The sequence below is a fragment of the Gavia stellata genome, chromosome 9 (assembly GCF_030936135.1).
Source record: "Gavia stellata isolate bGavSte3 chromosome 9, bGavSte3.hap2, whole genome shotgun sequence".
NCBI lineage: Eukaryota > Metazoa > Chordata > Aves > Gaviiformes > Gaviidae > Gavia > Gavia stellata.
In genome coordinates, this window is record NC_082602.1 from 25,638,410 (window position 1) to 25,660,124 (window position 21,715).

Consider the following 21,715-nt stretch of genomic DNA (forward strand, 5'->3'; position numbering starts at 1 on the left):
TCTGCTGCATCCCTAATCTGTGCCTGAGACCTCTGAAAATTTTCCTCCTTTGTTTCAGAGCCATCATCAATCACTTCAACCCGAAGATAGAGTCTTATGCTGCGGTGAATCACATATCGCAGCTCTCCGAGGATCAGGTAAGCCGGGCGTGCGATGACCTTTTTTCATGTTGACCTCTGGAATATATGCGTTTAAGAGTACCTTATGCTCACTGGGACTGATGATGTTGCAGCAATATGAGGGGTGAAAGCGGGACTCTTGTGTTCCTTGTTCAGGTGTCGACAAAAGGAAGAGAAACAAGGCTTGCTTTAGCCAATTTTACCATCACATGCAGACCTCTTGGTCCAGCAAATGCAGAAGGTTGGGTACGAGTGATGAAAATATGCAGCACTGTCAGCAAGTGTTGTTGGAGACTGTGAGGATGCTGGCATTTAGAATGGGACAGGAAGTTTTTGGCAGCGAATTTAGTTATCGGAGAACTGTTGGGCATAGCTTGATTTTTCTATGATATTGGGGAATTAGAACTCCAGCAACAGTTGGTAGAAATTTTCTAGGGTAATTGAATTCAGTTGGTTTAGATTTTTGAAAAGAGAAGGTTTTTAATAAAGAGGGTGATAAGGTTAGGTTTCCCTTCCGTAATTTGGCCTGGTTTGCTCTCTTCATGTCCTGCTTGTATTGTATAAATGTGTAAATGTGGCTTTTTGAAAATAGGCTACTGTGCGTGGTCTCAGGAAGGGAAGAGATGGCCTATTTACCAAAATAAAATGTTGGGATTATACGTTAATCACTCTTGGAGAGGTAAATGACTCTGCAGGAGTCAGTGGTGGACAAAATACAGAGCCGCCATGCAAGCTAGGGGGGATCATCCCAGACACAGCTGTGCCAGCACCTCTGGACCTTCCAGAGAAGAAATTCTGTACGCAGTCTAGGACAGACCTCATCTGAGTCACCTTGGATTGCTCCTTCCACTGGATGGGATCCCATGCTTGTGCCTCTTAAAAGTCCTGACTGTGTCTTACTCTGCAATTCATTTCTCTTTCTGCCCATGATATTTTTACTCATTACTTGATGATACCCTTCCATGCTTCCCACTAACCTTTTCATTTATTATCCTGCTTAATCTCTAATATGTAACACCCCAAAGTCTCAGGTTGAATGCTGTACTGGTGCAGTGGGGAAAAAAATGTGGACCCTACTGCTTTTTATTCTCATCTTGATATAGGTGGCTAGAAGAACACTGGTTTTAAATTTTCTGTATTGTTCTGCCTCCTGAGAGTCACTGTACCCACAGCTATGCTTTGTGATGGTTCATGTTATCGGCCCTCATTCATTGACGATACACTGATTGCATCAATACAGGCCACTAAAAAAGAAAAGCCTTTGATAGCCCAATTTAAAAGTGGGGGTTTGGATAGAGGGGAATTTTGCATAGTGTTTGGGTTAGTCTGGGAAAGGAAACGAGCTTTTCACTGTCAGCTCTGTGTAGTGTTCATCCCCCAGCAGTTTGGGGAGGTCAGGTTAAATCTTTTCTTCCTTGTGTGTTATTCTTTAAATAAAATCTCTAGCAGTGGGCAGATAATGAAATCAGTGCTGATATATGGAGCATTTTGAGGAAGATGATTAGGAAGTTAAAAGACAGATTTCTCTTTTTTCTTTTCTCCCTTTATGCCTTCTCTCAACATAGGGAGAACATCAAACAAAGCAAAGCAATAATAGGCCCTAGTGAACTGCAGAGACATAACAGAGATGTCACTGTGGTGAGGGACTGTGTGGTCCCAGTGAGGGTGTTTTAGTCAGCGCTCTGCAATGCACTGCACAAGGAGGAGAGGGATGGAGACTTCTTGCCGCCACTTTCAATTAGCCAGTGAGCTCAGGTCTGTGTGTTGGACTGTGGTTTCTCCTCTGTCAGTAGCTGTCCCACATGGTAAGTAATGAGAGGTAATGGTAGATGGCTGAGATCAAGACCAGGGTCTGGCTTTTGTGGGGTAACAGAATTTGTTGTTTTCATTCTGTGTTAGCTGTTCAGTGGGGGGTGGGGGGTCAAGCTTGCCTTTTGGCTGCTGCAGTCTCTCTTTTTTCCTTCCAGCTGTACCTTTTGTTTTTACACGTGTGTTCACTTAATTCCCCTTCTCTCTTGTCTCCATAAATATTTTCTACACAAAATCCACCTTCCTTTCTAGCCCTGTTTTTTGAAATGTACCACATTAAAAAAATTAATGCTGACATTTAACTTGTATATCCACACACAGATACTACATTTGGGACTGGTCATTCTCTCCTTTTGAGTTATTTCAATAGTTTCAGGAGACCGGTATTTCTTCACTGGGAACATTTATTTTTACAATTTTGAGGATCAAACTTTTCTTTTAATGAGGGTTTCCTTCCCAGATACTAGCCTTTGGCCAGATTCTCATACAGCTACTCATACTCCTCTGTGGTATCTCAGAATCTCCTATTAATTAGGCAGGCATGGCTTTGACATAGCTCTATCTGAAAGGGAATTTCCAGCTGCTCCAAGTTGCTTCCAATTCACTTGAACCTACTCAGCTTGCTACTCTTATGTGAGCCTGTGTCAAATTTTCTGTGCTGCTGTTCTGGCGTCCTATTCATGTGTTAGATGATTCTTTTTTGGTTTTTTGTTTTTTTATTATTATTTTTAATATCCTTAAAAGTAGCTAAGTAATCAGCTAAAAGAGATTTTGCTCTATCTTTTTTTTTATTTTCCTAATCCTATTGAAGGCTTTATTACCTAGTTAATCACTAATGTCTGTTTATTACCATTCTCAGTCTGTCATTTCAGTGCTTTCTCCTTTTTTGTTTGTAAGCATTAATGTTAACATTATTACATGCTGAGGGGATTTGTAGGCCCTTGAAAATGATGGACATGGGATTGTTTTAAGGAATAGACTATTAATACCACTGTACATCTTCAGCCCTAAAGATCTCCAGGAGCCATAGTTTGAATATACAGATCTGTGCTCAAGGCAGGTATATTTGCAAGACTTCATGGTAACGCTTTGCTGACTGTTGTGGGATTTATCCAGTGTTCAGATCAGAAATACTGGGAAGAAACCTTTTTCTTTCCATATTCTCTTGAGCAAAGAGTGGGAGATTCCCTGGGTTGAGCAAAGCCAGGGATTTAACGATGAGCCACCTCAGTCTATCAACACCATGTGATACTTGCCAGTGCCATTCTGCAAAGAGTCAACTTGCCAAAGCAAACTCATAATCCTTCCTAGTTGTTAGCTATTTTGACCTTGCTGTAGCTCCTCACTGAAACAGGAAATGTCTTAGCCAGTTATTGGCGTCTTCCTTCACTTGCTAATTTGTTAAACTTGACTTCAGTGTTAATTTGTGGTTTTTGCACTATTCTCTCTCTCAACGCGTTCGGCTGCTGCCTGCATGTCCTTTAAGGAATTGAAAGATGCTGCACAGTCAAAAAGATAGGGTTGGCCATTACCTGCCAATGTAGTTTTAGCTCTTCTATGCAAGTGATTATTCCCATGCCTTCGAAGATGTTTGGGTCCCTTCTCAAGTCAAAGGGCAAAATAGCCTTCTGTGAAATTAATTCATAGGCTTATCTGTACTCTCCAGATGACTGGACTGCCTTGTACTTAATACTTTGGAGGCAGTAGACTTTCTCTGTGCTATATCTGATCTGAGAAGCTCCTAATGTGTTTTCCAGCAGAAGCAGTTGCAGAAAACAGGGTCAAGGCAGTGAGAAAACAGCAACGCAAGAGTTGCTCTAGAAGGGTCAATGCAGACAAACATAAAGACTGACAACGAGGGCATGAGTGATCTGGATGGGGTCTCACATCTGCCTTTTCTGGATGTGAAAGAAGAGCTGTGTGTAAGAAGGCAGGTCTCTGCCTGATGGTGATGTAGCACAATTATTCTAGAGAGGCTAAAGTGAGAGGAACCTAGTACTTCTTTTGGTGAAATCTCTTCAGAGCATGTGGTGGTCTTGTGGTGCCTTGCACACCAAGCAAGTCTTGTGCCAATCTGCTGGAGATTTAGGTAGCAAAATTGCTCACTAAGGTCTTGTTTTCTCTTTGGCACTTGTTCTCTCTGTGATTTCTGCTCTAAGGGTCTTAAAATTGAGATGGCAGGCACCTGGGACTGATGATGCTTGCTAGTCAGGAACATCAATGTGCTTTTTCTAATAGAAGCCCTTCTTTCTTCCCAGCTACAGCAGGGACACTGGGTACCCCTGGCTTGGAGGTGGCATGAAGTTCAGTGTGAAAGACTGTTGTAAACACCTGTACTGTGTGTTTTAGTCTGGTAACTGAAGACAGAAAGTGCTGGGAGCCAGAACAGAAAAAACAGGACAACTGTATCGCTTTTGAAATTAAGACGAATGTGATTCTTGGGTCGTTCCGCATTGTAATACCTTTATAACTCAGGTAACTGCAATCCAGTTTGGCCAGGCAATCTCACAAAGCCATTTCCCTTTCCTTCAGGTCATACTCCAAATATTGAATGCTTCCCCTTGCCCTGCGCCCCGCCCCCCCCCCCCCCCCCCCCCCAATCCACATGGCCTTTTGTTACCTGGTGGAGCTTTGAGGGACTAACCCAAAGTGGAGCTCAGGGACACTCCACCAGTGACTTGAACAGAAAGTCACAAAAGGATGCAGTTGGTTTTAAATGCCCTAAAGTATTCTAACTCTGAGCCATTCATGTCATGGTTTATTCAACTTGTTTTGGTTTCCATAACCAGCAGCAAAAACACTGGCAGATACAAAATGCTATGTTCTTTCTCAGCACTGCTGGCAGTGGCATTAAGAGTTAAAAGTCTGTGGGTATGTGCGTGTTTATTTTTAAAATGCCGAGTACCATCAGTGCTAGGTACTACTACAATAAATCCACCTAATCTCTTCCATTAATATAACATGTTGTGAGGGCTCCAGAAATGCTTTAAAATGGTTTTGGCATAATGCTACTTCACTTCTGAAATGCAGTGAGCTTTGGGGTAGAAAGTATCAAGCTTGCTAGTGCCGTGCTGCACACAGTAGTAGAAATCGAAACTCAAGCTAAGGGGTCACCAAGACAAAGCCCTAATTTAAAGTCATCACATCTTTGCAAATGAGGCAGGGATGTTGAGTTTCGCGGTCTCATTACAGACACCTACTCGTGATTAACGGCTTGAAACAGATTTTATTGTTTAAATAGAAAGAGCTGAGCTGCACCAGGTGAAATTGGAATCCCAGATTTAAAAGGGTCTATATAAAGTCTTCTGGAGTTGGCAAATTGCCAGTTTCCCTAGCTGATGGGGGGGTTCTCTGGTTTAGATAGCTTTCTCTCCTTTTTTTTTTTTTTTGGTTTACCAGAGAAATATCCCTGCAATTTACTAATGCCTCAGACTGCTTTATGCAGCATGCCAGACTGAATGGGTCTGAAGAGGCTTCAAGGACTGATCAGCTTTGCTGCAAGGAGATTTTGAAGCTGGAGGTGAGCTTTGGAGCAGTGACTTTGTGCTGTGTAGTGTCTTTTATTAACATGCAGAATGCAATAAACTGTGCGTCATTGGAGGGGGGGACAACGTGTGGTATGCCTTTAGAGGGACAAAAGGACTTTGTTTTTTACAACGCCTACTGCTGGAGAGATGCAACCCTATTCCTAATTCAGTCCCAGAAATCCCAATAAGAAATGGGAGAAACCCTTCAATTCCCTTCTTTCAGGCTCAACACAAAGATGCCCCGGCATCCTGCTCGTTACTAGTAGTGGCAGTTAGCTGCTCTGTGCCTCTCCGAGGCAGTGTGACCCTGGATCACCTTGACTGCTCCTGGAGCAGAGGAATCTTTCTGCTGCCCTCTGTGCATTACAAATGCTAAGGCATGTCTTACTTCCTACCACTTCTATGAGCTGTCCTCTTGGGCAGATTAGGGACTGCCTTAAAGTACAAACTAGTAACAAAGTCAGTCCATTAAACTTCAAAGCAAGGCTTGTCTTTGATTCTCACTGCTGTTTTCATATCCTTGCCTGGCTGTCACCAGTACCACAGGGACTGATAAGGGCCTGAAAACTGCTGTAGTGTAGGTGACCACTGAATGCTGCGGACCTCTTTTGGAAGAGCTGCCTTCCAGAGCTACTACTTGCTGCTGCCTGCAACAGGGTAAAGTCTCCTGGAGCTAGTTAAGTTTCTGTGCTGGGGCTAGAGACAACACTCGGGGACGCGAGTTAGGAGCCTAGCCTCATTCACAACTGAGAGTGTGCTAAGCGAGAGCCAGAGGATTAACTTCACAATAAGCTCCCAGTCCATACCGTGCAGACAAGCTGCTCTAGTTCCAGTGCTTGTGGTCACCCCGGTGAGTGTATTTCACAAAACACATCCCAGATGCCTGGTAGATTTGTTTTATATGTGGTACTTAACTAAACCTGGAAAAGGGGCTGTGGATCACTAGAGGAAGGGGCTGCAGGCTGGGGTCTGAACTCCTTCCTAGCTGTCACTGTGCTGCCTTGAGCAAACCTTGAGCTCTGTGCCCTCCTGAGTGAGAGGGCAGCTGGTGTGGAGTCCTTGGGGAGTCAGGCAGCATTTGAAGTACTGTGTGATCTGCTGGGGAAGGCAAAGCAATGTTATGGATTGCCGTCACTGATAAGTGCCTGTGTAGGGCAGGGAAAGCTCCGCAGAGGATTGCAACAGAATGATCAAAACAGTCTGCATTTATAAAGATTAAATTACAACTTTGCACATCTACGATTAAAGGAGGAGCTGTCAACGGCTGGCTTGTGCGAATGCACAATTCGATTTGCATTTTGTAAAACTTCAGATTGAGAAGGTTTTTTAATCCCTTGTGAAACAGGAACAATAGATGCTGGCTGTTGCCAGGTGCGTAATGCATATAGATACTGTGCAAATTTCTTTCATCATTCTCTGTAAAGCTGGATTTATAGCACTATACTTTGTTGCCCCAGTCCTGAGCTCCACCCCAAGGTTCCTTACACTCAGTCATCTCTCTGCTTGGGAGTCCTAAAAGCAGACAGGCTATAGCCTGCTGTGCCAGTTACAGATGGCGATGTGGCTGTGAGTAACTGTTCCTGGAGTCAAATTCTCCTCTCACAAACGGGGACAGGCTTTGCAGTGACTGCCAGCCATGCTCGTTCTGAGGCGTCTTTAGGATAAAACTCCTGCCTTCAGAGACTGCTACTCTTCCTTCTCTCTGGTAGTACCCTGCTGTAACAGATGATGTTTTTCTTCCTTCCTCCTCTGGATCCTCTAGCTGCAGCTGCAGCTGTTTCCCAAAAGTGACAAATTGGGTCATCGCTCTGATTTCAAAGTGGGAAGCAAATGGAGCTTTGCAGTCTCCACGCCTCCCAGAGCATGAGAGTAAATGCTGCTGAGCCAAAAGGTGCCGCACCTGAACAGAGCTCCACTCAGCTGGAAGATTTGTTATTTTGGCTCTCTAACACTAGGCATTTGGATGTTAAGACAGTAAGTTCAAATTTCTTGTCTGCAGTAGGGAGTTCAAAGACAAACCTTTTAATAGAGGAGAAGGTGGCATGTCTAATGTGTGTCACTCTTCCTAGCCTCATGTGAGTTCTGAGGCAGGCAGCAGGATTGCTCAGGGAGCTAAGATGTGTCATTCAAAGACAGCAGGCAGTGGAGATGGATGTCCAGAGAGGTGGAACTGGGGAAGGTGGTTCTGCATCAGCCAAGTGCCAGGGGCTACAAATCAATTCCACTGCCTTAGTCAGAGGGCACTTGGATTTCCCCCCCATGGCTCAGTTAAGGCACAAATAAGCTCCTGGGGAGCTAAGTGTGGCTAGCAGCACATGCTGTTTCAGCAGCAGCATCTGCCTCATAGCTGGCATGAGTGTCGGCCTATGGAAGGATATTAATTCATAGCCCTGTGTTGGCTTTCACCTGAGCACCTGTTTGCAGGAGTTCCTCTTTCACTTTTTCCAAACCATGGATTTATGTTCTCCATCAGTAACTGCTTGACAGCAGGAATTGCTAACAGGGGAAGTATATTCCAGCCTCCCAGAGAAGAAGCTGATGAATCAGCCTGGACCATTGTCTGAAAGTACCTAGGATTTCTGAAATAAGCTGGTGCAACCCAGGAACCATCACTTACATCAGTGTTGACAGGTGTGCCACAGTTGCATCAATATTAGTTGTGAACTGGGAAGCTTTTCTCTTCCGTGAAAACAGGTTAGTTAGGATGACCCTTGGCAGTAAAGAGAGTAAGTGTGGAAAATCCACTGATATATCCTTAACATTTGGATAACAGGGTGTAGTTTTTTGCAGACTGGCATCTAATAATGTTGTTTCCAGTAGCCCCTGCCATATGCCTTAGCCTCCTAGTTGGAAGCTTTGCCACTAAGTCTTACTGTGTGCAGAACCCCACTAAGGAAATACTGCACTTCAGGCTTATTCGTGCACAAAACCCATCTTTGTTTTCCAAGTGTATTTTCCTCAGCAGTTGTAATTCAGCAGACTGCATTTGTTTTTGAGTCGGATGTAAAAACACACACCAAATGCCATTGAAATCGTACTCTTGGACTTCCTGACTTCTCAGAAAATGCTGGGTTGGGGTCCTATGTAGAAGCCATAGAGGTGGAGAAGTTCTTGTGAGTGCTTCTCCCACTTGCGATGGCGTGAGCAAGCTCCTATCCCACTAATGGACCGATTGCGTCTCTGAGACAATGACAGCTGCTGGCAGTGAAATGTGATGACAGAGAAGGACACTGCATCTTTCTGGCAATGAGATGATGGAAGGGGAGCTGGCATGACGTGGCTAGCTAACTGTTCTTGGGGTGCTTTGGCTTTGGGAAGGCCTGTACTATCTTTTGCAGACCAAACTGAGCTGCCCTGGAGCCCCATGAGCATGTAGTGGAAAGGTGGAAATAATAGTATCATGGTGAGAATTTGTTTCTCTGGGGACTGCTATCCACTCCCCTCTGGTTATATTTCTTCAGCAACATCTGTGAATCAAACCATTGCTCTTCCTGCAAGTAAGACACCAGTCTTTTCACTTAGGTATTGCATTGTCCTTTGCAGCCTTTTCCTAGTTCTGTGAAAATTAACGTTCCAAACCCAGGACGAATCAATCCATATGTGAATATAGAGGTCACACAGAGCCTACCCTGAGATGTCTCATTCTGCCAGCGGTTCTCCTTCCAAGTGTTTAAAGGAAGAGTGTGCTCAGCTGGCTAATGACTGAGTCTCCCTTTCCAGTCCTCCTCTGCACTAGAAATGCATATATTCCTCCCCAAACCTAGATACTAGCCTTTGCTCAGCTGTGTCATATTGGTGGTTTGCTGGAGTCAGGTATCTGCCCAACTTGCGTGAAATGTTAGCTGTTACTGTCACCCTAAGGATTATCAGGGATTTTATGTAACAGGATGTAACACTGAACGTGGATCTAGATGGAGCTTCACGTGACCTGCAGGGTTTTTTTGTCCCTTTCATTTCTTAAAAAAGGTAACTGTGAGCTACAGTATAGACTTTTTAAGACTGCATTTTGTTTGCAAGAAGTACTCTTTTTGTTGAACATCTCGAAAGCCTAGGACAGGAGCAATCTTCCAGCTGATGGAAACAGAAATGTGGATTGGTGAGGGAGCCAAGATAGTCATGCTGGAACTTTAGACTTCACGACTGTTTTGGTTTTTTTGTATCCAGGCTGCTTTGCTGGGAATTTTCTACCTTGTCGTTAATCCTCCTGAAAACCAACAACTTGATGGAAGCATCTCACTACAGACTCTTAGTTCTCACCTCAGCTATAAAGATGTGCTTTTCTATTTTAAGTGATGGACCTATTTAATTACAGTACCACCTACAAGTTGCTTTGTAGGCATAGAAGGGAAACTTAGGTCTGTTGCTGAGCTGAACTCCCCTTCTCAGAAGAATAAAAAGAAAGCTACTGTAATGCCTCTTCTCAGCCTTCTTCGCAGACACCTGAGCATGACACACTTTTTACAGGGGAGAATATTAACATGATCTGAACTCAATTTCTTCAGCTGATGACAGTTTCCCACATCATTCAGTTCTTGCTGAGCTTTCCACCCTCAGCAGTGCCCAGAGGGATAATATTCCAGGACTGCTTGAGTCCTAAAGTGCGTCTGTCATTATTCAATGTGTTGACATTTCAGAACTAGGACTTAGTGATGCTAGGGCTGGGCAGTTAATGTCGTAGTGAACATCTTGGCATAAAGAAGTTGGTCGCTGTACTGGGGCCACTGACCACTCCTGTCCCAGTCACTCATCGGGAAGTTGTTTAGTTGAACCAGAAACTTGTGGTCTTGTCTCAGCTACATTTTTAGCTTGAGACATAGCCTGGTCCCTCATCCTCACCCGGAAGGCCTTCTGTTGACTGCAGCATAGTTTGAAGATGGAGGCAACTGTTCTGTTGGGAGACCTGAATTGAAGCTGCCGTGCTTTTTGTACATGAGAGCATAACTCAGTGTGACCTCAGCTTACATATGTCAGCAAGAGCTTTTTCTGTGATGAGTTTGGAAAAGGTCAGGTTAAGATGCTTAAAGAAAAATGGCCAGTTGGTTTGATCCTGATCTTCATTTAAAAAACAAAAGACACAAAAATTTCAGAAGTGAAATCTGGGGAGTGGGAGGATTTTATTTTGATAGCATTCCCCTTTAAAAAAAGGGAAGGAAAATCCCCTGCCTGTACTCTCACAAAAAAGCCTTATTTTCCAGTTCTCAACAGGGTTGTGGTTTAAAAGGTGCATCCAGACTCTGTAGTGTTAACCCTACATCCAGTAATCTTACATAGTTGTACCCAGGTGCTCACAGACAGCTGCAGATTCTTCTGCCCTGCCTTTTGATACTAAGTCAAGTAAGCAAGAACAGATGCTGCAGAAATATCTACAAAATATTTAAGATCACACCTCTCCTCTGTTACTTGCTCTAGGAAAAGGCGATCAGATCGTTCTGAAGCTGAGTGCGCTTCCTGGCAGAGGCTTTAATGCCTGCTAGGGTAACGGCGAGTGGCATTTCAGATCACAGGCTTCTCTTACTCTGTATAACTCCTACTGTTTGTTGCCTTCTGTCTGGGTATTGAATTGTTGTTCTGGCATATTATTTGACCTGGGTTTTTCCCTGCCCTTGTTTCTTCCATGGGGGGCTGTGTGCCATCACGCTGCTGACAGCACAGCAATTTGAGAGGATTCCTTTACATGTGTCTCTTTTTGGTGTTTTACAATCCTGTCTCTTTCAACATGTGATAGCAGAATCTAAAGTAGGTCACTTTATTTCCCTTCTGCTTTTCTCAGTTCTGCAGCTCTTGTGATCTTTGAATTCTTTCTGAATATCAGACAGTTTTGGAGACTTGTGACCGGGAGAGTTCAGCAGCCTCCTAAAGCCCCATTAGTCATCTTGGGATTGGGCCTTAACAGGGCACTAGGGACATCTTTCTTCATAGCCTTTGTGTGCCTTGGATACCCTGTTAATTAGTGCCCTTGACATGTTTTAGAGAGACGAGAAGAAAGAACGATGGCAGCTTTACTAATGCACAGCCATTGCTTGCTGCTATGATGCATTCTGTGCCTGCTGCCAGCCCTGCTCTCCTTTTCTCTCTGAGTTGATTGTAGCTGGCAGTTGTCGTCTAGAAGCAGTAAACCAAGTGAACAGCTCTACTTATTACCATTTATAAAAATGCACCAAACAAAAGCTCTAGGCACAGTCACAAGTCAGTCCTTAAAAAGGCATATGGAAGGAATTGAGTCTTTCCTGAGTCAGGCCAGCTCAGGCTACTGTAGATTTACAACAAACCCCAAAACTTTAAAGTACCTGATTTTTTTCAGCCTGCAGACTTGCTTTTGGGTTTTATTCATGCAGCCCAAGGTGATAGAAGTGTTGGGGTTAAATTATAGCACTGTTTCACTGAAACTCCCTCATGTGAATGGTTCTCAGAACTGTAAGATCAGAGTCTCTGCAGAGTGATGCAGAGATGTGGCCCCCTTCTACTTCTCAGTCATGAAAAGTGATAGTTTTGTATGCCCAATGCTTTATTATGCATACAAAATACATATTAGTAAACCTGATTTTTGATTCCATAAGAATGTATTTGCATGACTTTGGAGTTCGGGACATGGTTTAGTGGGCATGGTGGTGCTGGGTTGATGGTTGGACTTGATGATCTTACAGGTCTCTTCCAACCCTAATGATTCTGTGATTCTGGGAACTTGGTTTCTCAGCAGGATAAGTGCAGTACCAAATTATTCTGTGTTAACCCAGGGTGTGAATGGACCGCTATGGTTTATCCCACCTTAAAAGTGTGTTACTATGTGGTCAAATGCATGCAAACTCTGGATTTTGTAGAGCTTCGAAATGTGGGACCGAGTTGGAGATGCAGAGACACCTGGTCCTAGCTGCCTTGTAGTGGTTTTGAATTCCTGAGGGAACTGCTCAACTGATATGCCTGGTTAGTCAGGAAAAGTCAAGCAGAACTTGAACTTGTGTGTATTAAGTATTAGGTGCAGTTTCTTAAGAAATTTCCTAAGCAAGCATGAAATCCTCTTTAAATATAGTCAAAAATTCAGATGTGAGAGTAATATCAAGAGGGCAATGCAGCAGCGTTTTGGGAAGAGCAGAGTTTAAGATTCCCACTAAAACAAAAATAGTTGTGCAAATAAAACTGCCAGCTGATGCAGTACAAATTAGTGGTTTTAAAATCTGGAGAAAAAGCAGCTGAGTTATTAATCCCTGAACTGAAGCCCCTAAATCCTTTTAGTGAGTGACCCCTGCTTGTCACCTAATCCCTTTGAATCATGGAAAACATAGACCTGGAGTTGTTCTCTGCTGTGTAATAAGAGGAGATTTAACCAGTGAGCTAAATAAATAAATTGATTAATTGGCAACAATAAGGAGCTGTGTATGCACTGTATCTAATTGCTTTTTTATATTGTCTTCCTCTAACTTCTTGGAAGACACAGGTTTGTGGGTTGCATATGCAAAAATATGCTAAAACCCCACCACCTCACTAAGGCTTTGAAGCTTCAGATTCAAAGATCATTGTGTGGATCACCTTATATTGCTTTGGACAGTCTCTAATGGGGACATTGCTCAGCCAAGCTGAATTTATGCAGTAGAAATTCAAGCTGAAATTGAACACACCTCAGAATCATGGAGTTAATCAAATCTCATTTCCTTGCTTGCAGAGAACGTGGGCTGCGTGGGCTTTCTTCCTCCTCCTCTTCCTCAGTAATTTTTATTCTACCCGGTCAGAGCTACCTTTTCCTTATGAGAAATATTGAGTGAGTGGCTTCCCTGAGCCTTATTCAAAAACCCATCAGAGCTAATAGCTTTGAAAACGTTTGATATCCAGGAGGCACTTGGGAGCACTAAATCCTCACAAAGGGATTTTTAGGCTGTAGAACAATGGTGTCCTCCAAGCACTGCAGAAATTACCGTGGAGATGATATTTCCATTACAGATCCTGCAGGTACTTATCCGAGAATATCACAAAAGAGAAATTCAGAGAGAAAGCGGAAGTCTTGGCGATCAACTCCTTATCCCCAAGAGAGTGGCATTGTCTTTGCCCAAGTATTCAGTAGTCCTGTCTGTACAAATACATCCCATCCCGTCTCTATAGCCAGCTGGTTCAGTCTAGAGCTGTGACAGCAAAGGGTGCATGCTTTTTGATTCAGAGGGCAGACATTGTGGACAAGTAGTTCTCCAGCTTGCTGCTCTGCGTACTGATTAGCTCAACTTGAGAATTCAACTACTAAAGGTGCTTTGGAAAAGAAGCGTAAGTTTTGTTCTCCTCATCCTTTGGAGAGAATGGGTCCAGTGCCAGCACAAGTCACCTTCTCCTTGAATGTCAATGTCAGGCATACAGCCAACACAATAATCTTATCTGGCCCATTAGCAATAAACCTCCACTTTGTGTCATGTCCTTCCTGCCCATCCAGCACCTGAACCTCTGTGGGGATAACACCACCACTCTTATAGTGGTAAGATGCCTCTTTTCAGTCTCTTCTCAGCCATGCATTCTGAAGGGGCTTGTCCTCTGTGGTGTTTTGGGGTTGTTGCTGGAAGCATCTGAATTGTGAGAAAGCTGGTGCTGAAGAGGTGGTAGGTCTGATGCTTTAAGGATGTAAGTGGAACAAATGTTGCAGGGATAAACACTAAGTTCCCAGTCACACAAGCCCTTTTTGTCCTCCAAATATCTTTGGATTGCAAGATGCCACTTCACCGTGGCAGGAATCCTTCTTGAGAGGCATAGCTATTATCTTGGGCCCTGATTGCTTCTGTTGGGTATGAGGAGAAATGACTAGAAATAACTGAGTGTCAGCAATTTTTGGTGCCTCTGTGTTTATTTCAAAGAATGCACACAGACTTCTTTCCTTAAGGGTAGTAATAAGTGGCAGATCATTTGATTTCTCAGAAACCTCTGACTGGTTTTCTGTGTGTCATCCATGCCCAAGTCTCTGCTCCCTCTCAGATTCACCTTGCTGACTGTCTGCTGGCCAGCTATCCTGCACATCTCCATTTCAGTCAAGAAGTGTCTCGGCACACTGTGGTGGGTTGACCCTGGCTAGATGCCAGGTGCCCACCAAAGCTGCTCTATTACTCCCCTTCCTCAACTGGACGAGGGAGAGAAAATATAACAAAAGGCTCGTGGGTCGAGATAAGGACAGGGAGATCACTCACCATTACCGTCACGGGCAAAACAGACTCAACTTGGGGCAATTATTTTAATTTATTACCAGTCAAAATTAGAGTAGGATAATGAGAAATAAAACCAAATTTTAAAACACCTTCCGCCCACCCCTCCCTTCTTCCTGGGCTTAACTTTACTCCTGCTTTTCTCTACCACCCTGAATGGCTCGGGGTGGTGGGGAATGGGGGTTGCAGTCAGTTCATCACGTGTTGTTTCTGCCACTCCTTCTTCCTCACACTCTTCCCCTGCTCCAGCGTGGGGTCCCTCCCATGGGAGACAGTTCTCCATGAAATTCTCTGACATGGGTCCTTCCCACGGGCTGCACTTCAAGAACTGCTCCAGCATAGGTCCCTTCCCACGGGGTGCAGTCCTTCAGGAACAGACTGCTCCAGCGTGGGTCCCCCACGGGGTCACCAGTCCTGCCAGCAAACCTGCTCCAGCATGGGCTCCTCTCTCCACGGGTCTACAGGTCCTGCCAGGAGCCTGCTCCAGCGCGCGCTTCCCACAGGGTCACAGCCTCCTTTGGGCATCCACCTGATCTGCCATGGGCTCCTCCATGGGCTGCAGGTGGATATCTGCTCCATTGTGGACTCTGGCACCTGGAGCACCGCCTCCCCCTCCTTCTTCAGTGACCTTGGTGTCTGCAGGGTTGTTTCTCTGACATACTCTTGCTCCTCTCTTCTCCGGCTGCCGTTGCACAGTTGGTTTTTCCCCCTTCTTAAATATGTTATCCCAGAGGTGCTACCACCGTTGCTGATTGGCTTGGCCTTGGCCAGCAGCGGGTCCATCTTGGAGCCAGCTGGCATTGGCTCTGTCAGACATAGGGGAAGCTTCTAGCAGCTTCTCATAAAAGCCACCCCTCTAGACCCCCTGCTACCAAAACCTTGCCACGCAAGCCCAATACACTCACAAAGTTTAGCATCTCGTCAGGCCTGCCCTTGCTAGTGATTACCTTGGATAGTAGCCTCTGTATTTCCAGCTGTCCCACTAGCCATTTAGATCTTCCTTTAGAATTAACTTAGCAGTCAACTTTAAGCAGCTCTGTTTTCACAGGCAAAAGATGTTTTCTATGCTGGCTATGAATGCTTCCAAGCATAAACGGTCTTACTCTGTTTCAGCTCTGGTCATTGCCCAGATGGAGTTGAAAAAGAATGTCATATTCCAATAGCACAAAAGGTGATAATGTAACAAATTAAAATGTTAACAAGCTTAACTCTTTCAGCATGTCATATCAGAAATTATTTGGTTCTCTTATTTCTGCCCTCATCACAGACTCTGTCCTTTCCTTTTCTTCCAGCTGTGCAATGCAGATTAGAGTAGGATCCAAAAGCGTCTGGGATTTGTGAGGAGTCACTTGGTCGGGACAGATTTGATCCCATCTCCTTGGTAGGAATTTCATCACTACCATAATTCTTATAAACTTAACTTGCCCAGCTACATTCTCAGTTTCTAGGGCACAGTCATCTCTGTTCCTTCTTGCCTTCTCAGTTACTCCGGATGCCAGTACTGTGCCTGGTCATCAGCACCCTCAGTGCTTGTGTCCAGAATGAAGAGACTTTTGAGTCACACATTAGAATGCCTTATTTCTGCAATAAGTGCCTTTGAAGGAGAAACTCCAGGCTTTGTGTTGCAGTTTAGGTGACCCTCACTTAGATTGACTTAATCCACTTTTGGAACTGCAGCTTTAGAGCAGACATTTTGCAACTGAAGTTCCCTTTTCACTACAGGATTTTCTGTTTATAAGAATCATCCAGCAGCTCATAGCTGTCTGTTCCAAATCCAGATTTGGAAAAGCCTTAATAGCTAAAACTTTTACGTGGGTTGAGTCACACAAACTTCCAAGCACTGCCCACCTTGCCTTATTAGCTAGCTACCTTAGCATACTGCTACTACAGTTTTTTGCTAGCTATTTGTAGCAACAGCTGTTTGTAGCTAACCAATCGACTATAGATCTATTTCTTTTGAGCTGTATCTTTAGAAGAAATTTCTGCAGATTGATTTTATAAATTTCTTAAAGTCTTTAAGCCGTAGACAAGTCTTCTAGACATTGCCATGCAGGAAAGGATTCCCAGAGTCGCTGTGATAAGCCTGGAAATGTTGACTCAAAGCTCAAAAGTGGTCAGAAAGGCAAATAGAGAATTAGAAATTATTAGAGAGACAACAAAAATAAAGCAGGAGTACTGTGTTGTCACTGTGTAAGTCTGTGACAACCCATGTTTTAAATCATGTATATTGATTCCAGTGCCCTTATTTCAGAAAAGATATTGTAGAACTGCAAAATAATAGACAATCAAACAGTTATTTGCTCATCTGATTTCTTGGCTATCCAGAATTCTTGCTTGTATTCAGAACTTCTGGTTTTCCTCATCTTAGAATGGACTTGAGTTCATTTTCCACATGTGGTCAGTTAGGCACGTGAGCTCTGGATTTCCTCTTTCTTGGCCTTTTCATTGCATCTTCTCGGGCCACTGAATTACTGCCTTTTATCACTTCCATTGTGCAATTAATAGCTGGCCTTCTATTGTCACTATTTAATTGCTTAACTGTAAGTAGGAGCTATGGAACTGATCTTTCTAAGCTCTGCACCTCCAAATGCATACACCTTCCTCCCCCAGTCCTAACTGGGTGTTTCTCTGGCATGTCCTGTATTGTTTTGACTTGCTTTAAATCTACAGCATCTGCTTGGTTTGTGGCCAGTTCTTTAGTGTATTGCTATTTAGCTTTGCTGCTTCCTTTAATTACATTTATTCATGTTGTGCAAACCAAGTTTAACAAAATTTCTGATCATTTAAAAAAAAATAGTCATGAGCTAGGTGGTTAGCATCTACTTTTCTCAGCAAGTGTCAGACCCAGGGCTGTACTAGTAGCATTCATAGAGGCCGTTTGCTTGCTAGTTGCTGTAAAAGAAAAAGAAAAAAGAAGAATCAAATGTGTGGCAAGCTCCATGGCTTTTTGGAGTGCCTGTGTTCTGCTTTCTTTTGTCTTGATCTTCAAGTCAGGGTCCTGGTGAGGTTTTTTGCCTAAGTCACTCTGTAATCACTATATCCTGTAGAAGTCCTTGGTGGCTGTGTGAGGAGCACAAGCTCTCTTGGATCCCCTACTGATTTCTGTGAACCTGACTAGGTGACATAGTTCCAGAATCCTTCCGTGACTGCAGATGTTTGATTAGACCATAACCACAATAAGCCTCTGTGTTGTTTTTCCCTTGGGCACAATTAGATTTTTGGTTTCTTTGAACTGGAACAGTCCACTTCTGTTGGGGTTTGACTGAATGAAAGGGTTTTTGTTGCATACCCTCTTTTAATCTGTTCTCTAGACAGCCTTATTCCTGAGACAACTGTCTTCTGGGCAAATTTTAATTTCTTTACTAGGAATGAGTTTCCTCTGGTGTACATCAGGTATCCTATTGTCACCCTGTCAAGGCAATCTGAACTGAGAGTTGTCTATTTGAGTTTCAACATTTGCCAGGATGCTTTCTGGCTGCTGGCCCTAGAAAGATTTTATTTCTGACCATTTCTTAAAATCTTCAGCTACTCTTTCTTAGGTTCTTGCAGCTGTCTTTGATTTCAGTAACAGCTTTGTATGTCCTGGCTTCTCAGCTCAGCTGGAGCAGCAGCTCATGACTTAAACTCTTCTATCTTGTTTTGGGCGCCACGGTTACTGGTCTTACTTTGGTCAGTTAACTGGTGCTGGAGAGCTGCTGCTGACTTTTTCTCTGTGTTCAGGGGGACAAGGTGTTCTGTAAATAGAGGATTGCACCAACGGTTGTACACAAATCACAGCATTCATTTGCTGAATGCTGGTTAGCCACTTAGGCTGAACGGGTAATATGCACAATGAGCATAAGGATGCTCTCTTCCTCTTGTCTGATGTTTAGTGACAGCAGTTGATTTATTGCTGTGCTAGAATGCAGCTGGTAGATAAAAAGCTTCTCCTGGAATAGCCCATCACATTTCAGCACTTAAGTTAATTGTAAGCACAATGGGGAAATAAAAAAATTAACGGTCCGGTCCGTAGCTATCTGCAGTGCTTTTCAAACCTTGGCAGAATTGCAAGTGCTTTTACGTACCTAGCAGTGAGAAATGTTTTCGTAAATGCCACCAGCTGGAGATAAGGGTTCACAACTCCAAAATGGGCTGTAACTCCAAAATAGCAAATTTATCTATCTGAGTTTTATGCTCCTGCCATTATCCTGGCTGCTGCCTGCCTTCCTCAAAATCTCTAACAACAGGCGAGCTTAGTGGACCTCATTCAGTTTCTGGCTGATCTCCCCAACCAGATCTAAAAGTCTACTCTGGAGGGTGCTTATTTTATTAATTGGTAATTTTTAAGATAATTTGTTTCAGGATCTTTGACTTCTTTTTCCCTGCCTGGGCTTTGGAAGTGCCAGCATTGTGCAGTACATGGATGTTCGTTCTCTTGGCAGAAACCCACTGAACCCATTTTCCTCCCTTGAATGACACAGAATTGCCTCCTGTATTTCCTCTTGAGAGCCTGTCCCTGCAGTTTGGGAAAGAGAGCCCAGAGTACCACAGAGAGAGCCAGGTTCTTTATGCCAAGTGGGATATGCAGATTAGTATAAAACCACTGACCATCCATGAAACTGAGAAAAGCAGATTGGTCTTGAAAAAAAGCAGTGTGAGGCTAAGTGCATTTTTGCTCCTTGTGCTCCAAACCCAAACGGGTTGAGCAAAGTGCATTTAACATGTATGGGAGTTGTCGTGTGTGTAGACATGACTTCTTGAAATGACTCTGTAGTAAAAGGATTCCAGGCACAGGCTTTCTGGTGAGGTGAGCGGGCTTTCGGCTACCTGACTCCTGGAGCTCAGAGGGTGTATACGCCTAACACAGGACTCCCTAGCCCTAGTGATGGCTACACAGGGCTGTCAAGTGTTAACAACCACATTAATATCTTCTATTTGTCTATACCTTTTACAAATTAAGTCCTCTGCAAGCTGCGCACATAGCTGGTCTCTGTGACCCTATGTCTCTGTCATTGCTTGCCTTTGTCCTACTTTGCAGCCTTTCTGCTTCTTAAAGTAGCTGTTGAAGTCCTGACCCATGAGAGCTTGGAACGGGCACTGCATTGTGTGTTTACAGCTGCTTCTGGGTGGAGCTGGATAACGGTTTTGGCTTTGGAATGTTTCTGAAAGCTGTGTGATTTCCAGATTGGTTGGATCAGTGAGTCTTTTCCCACTGTTAAATAGAGTTGAACACCTTAGGTTTCTAATGGATTGTGGTTTTAAAACATTTCTGGAGCAGATAACTCTTGTCCCAAAAGGGGATGCCATTTTTGCTAGCAGAGTTCGGAGAACGATAGTCATTTTCTGAGTGAGCTTATAAATTTTTTGTCTTTAGAAGAGGCATCTGTGGACAGAGGAGAAAGACTGTAACCCAACCCTCCCACTCCATGGATAGAAACTGCCAACTTTGTAGGCTTGTTCCTTTAAAGATCACAGATCTCTCTGAAATCATTGAACAAACATCTGAGCTACTGTGTATCTGCGCCTGACAGAATGGCTGTATGCTGAGGTGAGGAAAAGGGGGTGTGAACTGTCCCTCCTTGATGTTGCTAAGTAGAATAACAATAATAATAATAATAACAATAATAATAACAATAATAATATTTTATATACGATCAAAACCTTTTGCCTTGTGTAGAGAAGTGGCAAGGCTTAGGTTTCAATACCACTCAAGTGCAAATGTATAAAAACAGTCCGCAGGAAGGATTTGGGATGAGGAGAGTTAGTCTTTCCACATGTTTGGCTGGGCACCGAGTAGTGCAGTGGACACAGCAGGACTGCCAGGAGTGACTGGCAGGGATGAAGGACAAAGTGATGGGCAAAGACTGTTCGCTCCCGGGCTCCTGGACACAGTGTGTCCTGGCTAATGCTTAGTGAGCTGAGCAAAGGAAGATTGGCAAACACAAACTAAAAAGCGTCTGAGTAACCTGGTGGGAACCGTGTGCAAGAGGTCCCTGCCACTTGCCTTAGCAGTGGAAAGCAGGGTGAGGCACCTTCTCTCCCTGTCTCCTGGCTCTCTCATCTTTACTATGTGCTGCTCAGCCTTGTCCATCTGTCCAGCTCCAGGCACTGAACAGGAGACTCTCTTGACTCCCATCAGCTTGTGTTTCTCCACAGTCGGGACTGGAGCACGTATTCATGGCCCTGTGCCATCCTGGGGCTCATGGGCAGCTGCGCCCACCTCTGCAGACCTTTCTCCTCCCTGTGACCTGGACAGACCTCTTGTGTCTTACCGCCCAGCATTGCTTGATGCATTCTGCATCAGTGCAGTCCTGTTTCATACCTCAGAGGAGAAATTTGCCCTTGATTGCTTTCACTTAATCTTTTGGGCTAGCTGAGCTTTTTACTATTGGAAAAATTCTCCTTCCAGGAATTTTTCCTGCCCTCAGGGCAGACAGGATGCTGCTTCCTGCCCTGAGAGTGACAGTTGTGTGAGCTGGTGGGGGCTGTCTTACAGGCTTAGTCTGAGCAGCCTCACGCGCTCAGCCTGAAGCAGGAGAGGGCCATAAATACTTCACTTGCATGTAGTACAAACAGCAGCTGCTCGATGCAGGAGACCTGGGGCACTGGAGCAGGAATGACAATGTGCTGCATATCTTGCACGTATGTGGCATGACTACACTTGCATCTCAAGCCCAGATCTTTGTCTTTCCCACAGCATGCACCAGACCCACTCTGCATCCTCTAGATCCATAGATGTGTGCTGTACACACAGCATATCTTGGGAATCTGCATTGTTAGACTGTCATAGCAACATCCTCCTTCTCTTCCTCTTAGCATTCATGAACATGGAATTAATACTCATGGCTTGATCAGCTTGGGGATGAGGGATGGTGTTGAAGCATTGGCTCTGCATTTAGCTCCAGGACAGCTGCAAAGGTAAGGTAGACAGAAGTTCTGTGCTGCTGCTTGCCCTAGGGTAGGTGCTTTTCTTGAAGGCAGTATGAATGGCAGCTGCTTCCAGCACATGTGTGTAGCACTGGCAGTCTTAGTGGATCCTCTCTCTGGACTTGGCTCCTGAAGACAGTGAAAGAGGAAAGGGAGAAGGAGATGAGTGCAGCCGGGGTCTGGGCAG

The 21,715-nt window shown here is 44.2% G+C and overlaps 1 protein-coding gene across 1 annotated transcript in view; it reads left to right on the forward strand.

Moving 5' to 3' along the window:
* The window catches only part of ARMH3 (armadillo like helical domain containing 3), a 123,479-nt gene that overhangs the window by 87,663 nt on the left and 14,101 nt on the right, over positions 1 to 21,715 (forward strand). Inside the window, exon 23 of the mRNA XM_059821053.1 lies at positions 59 to 137. Within this exon, the coding sequence (XP_059677036.1) occupies positions 59 to 137 (79 nt within the window). The remainder of the gene's footprint in view (positions 1 to 58; positions 138 to 21,715) is intronic.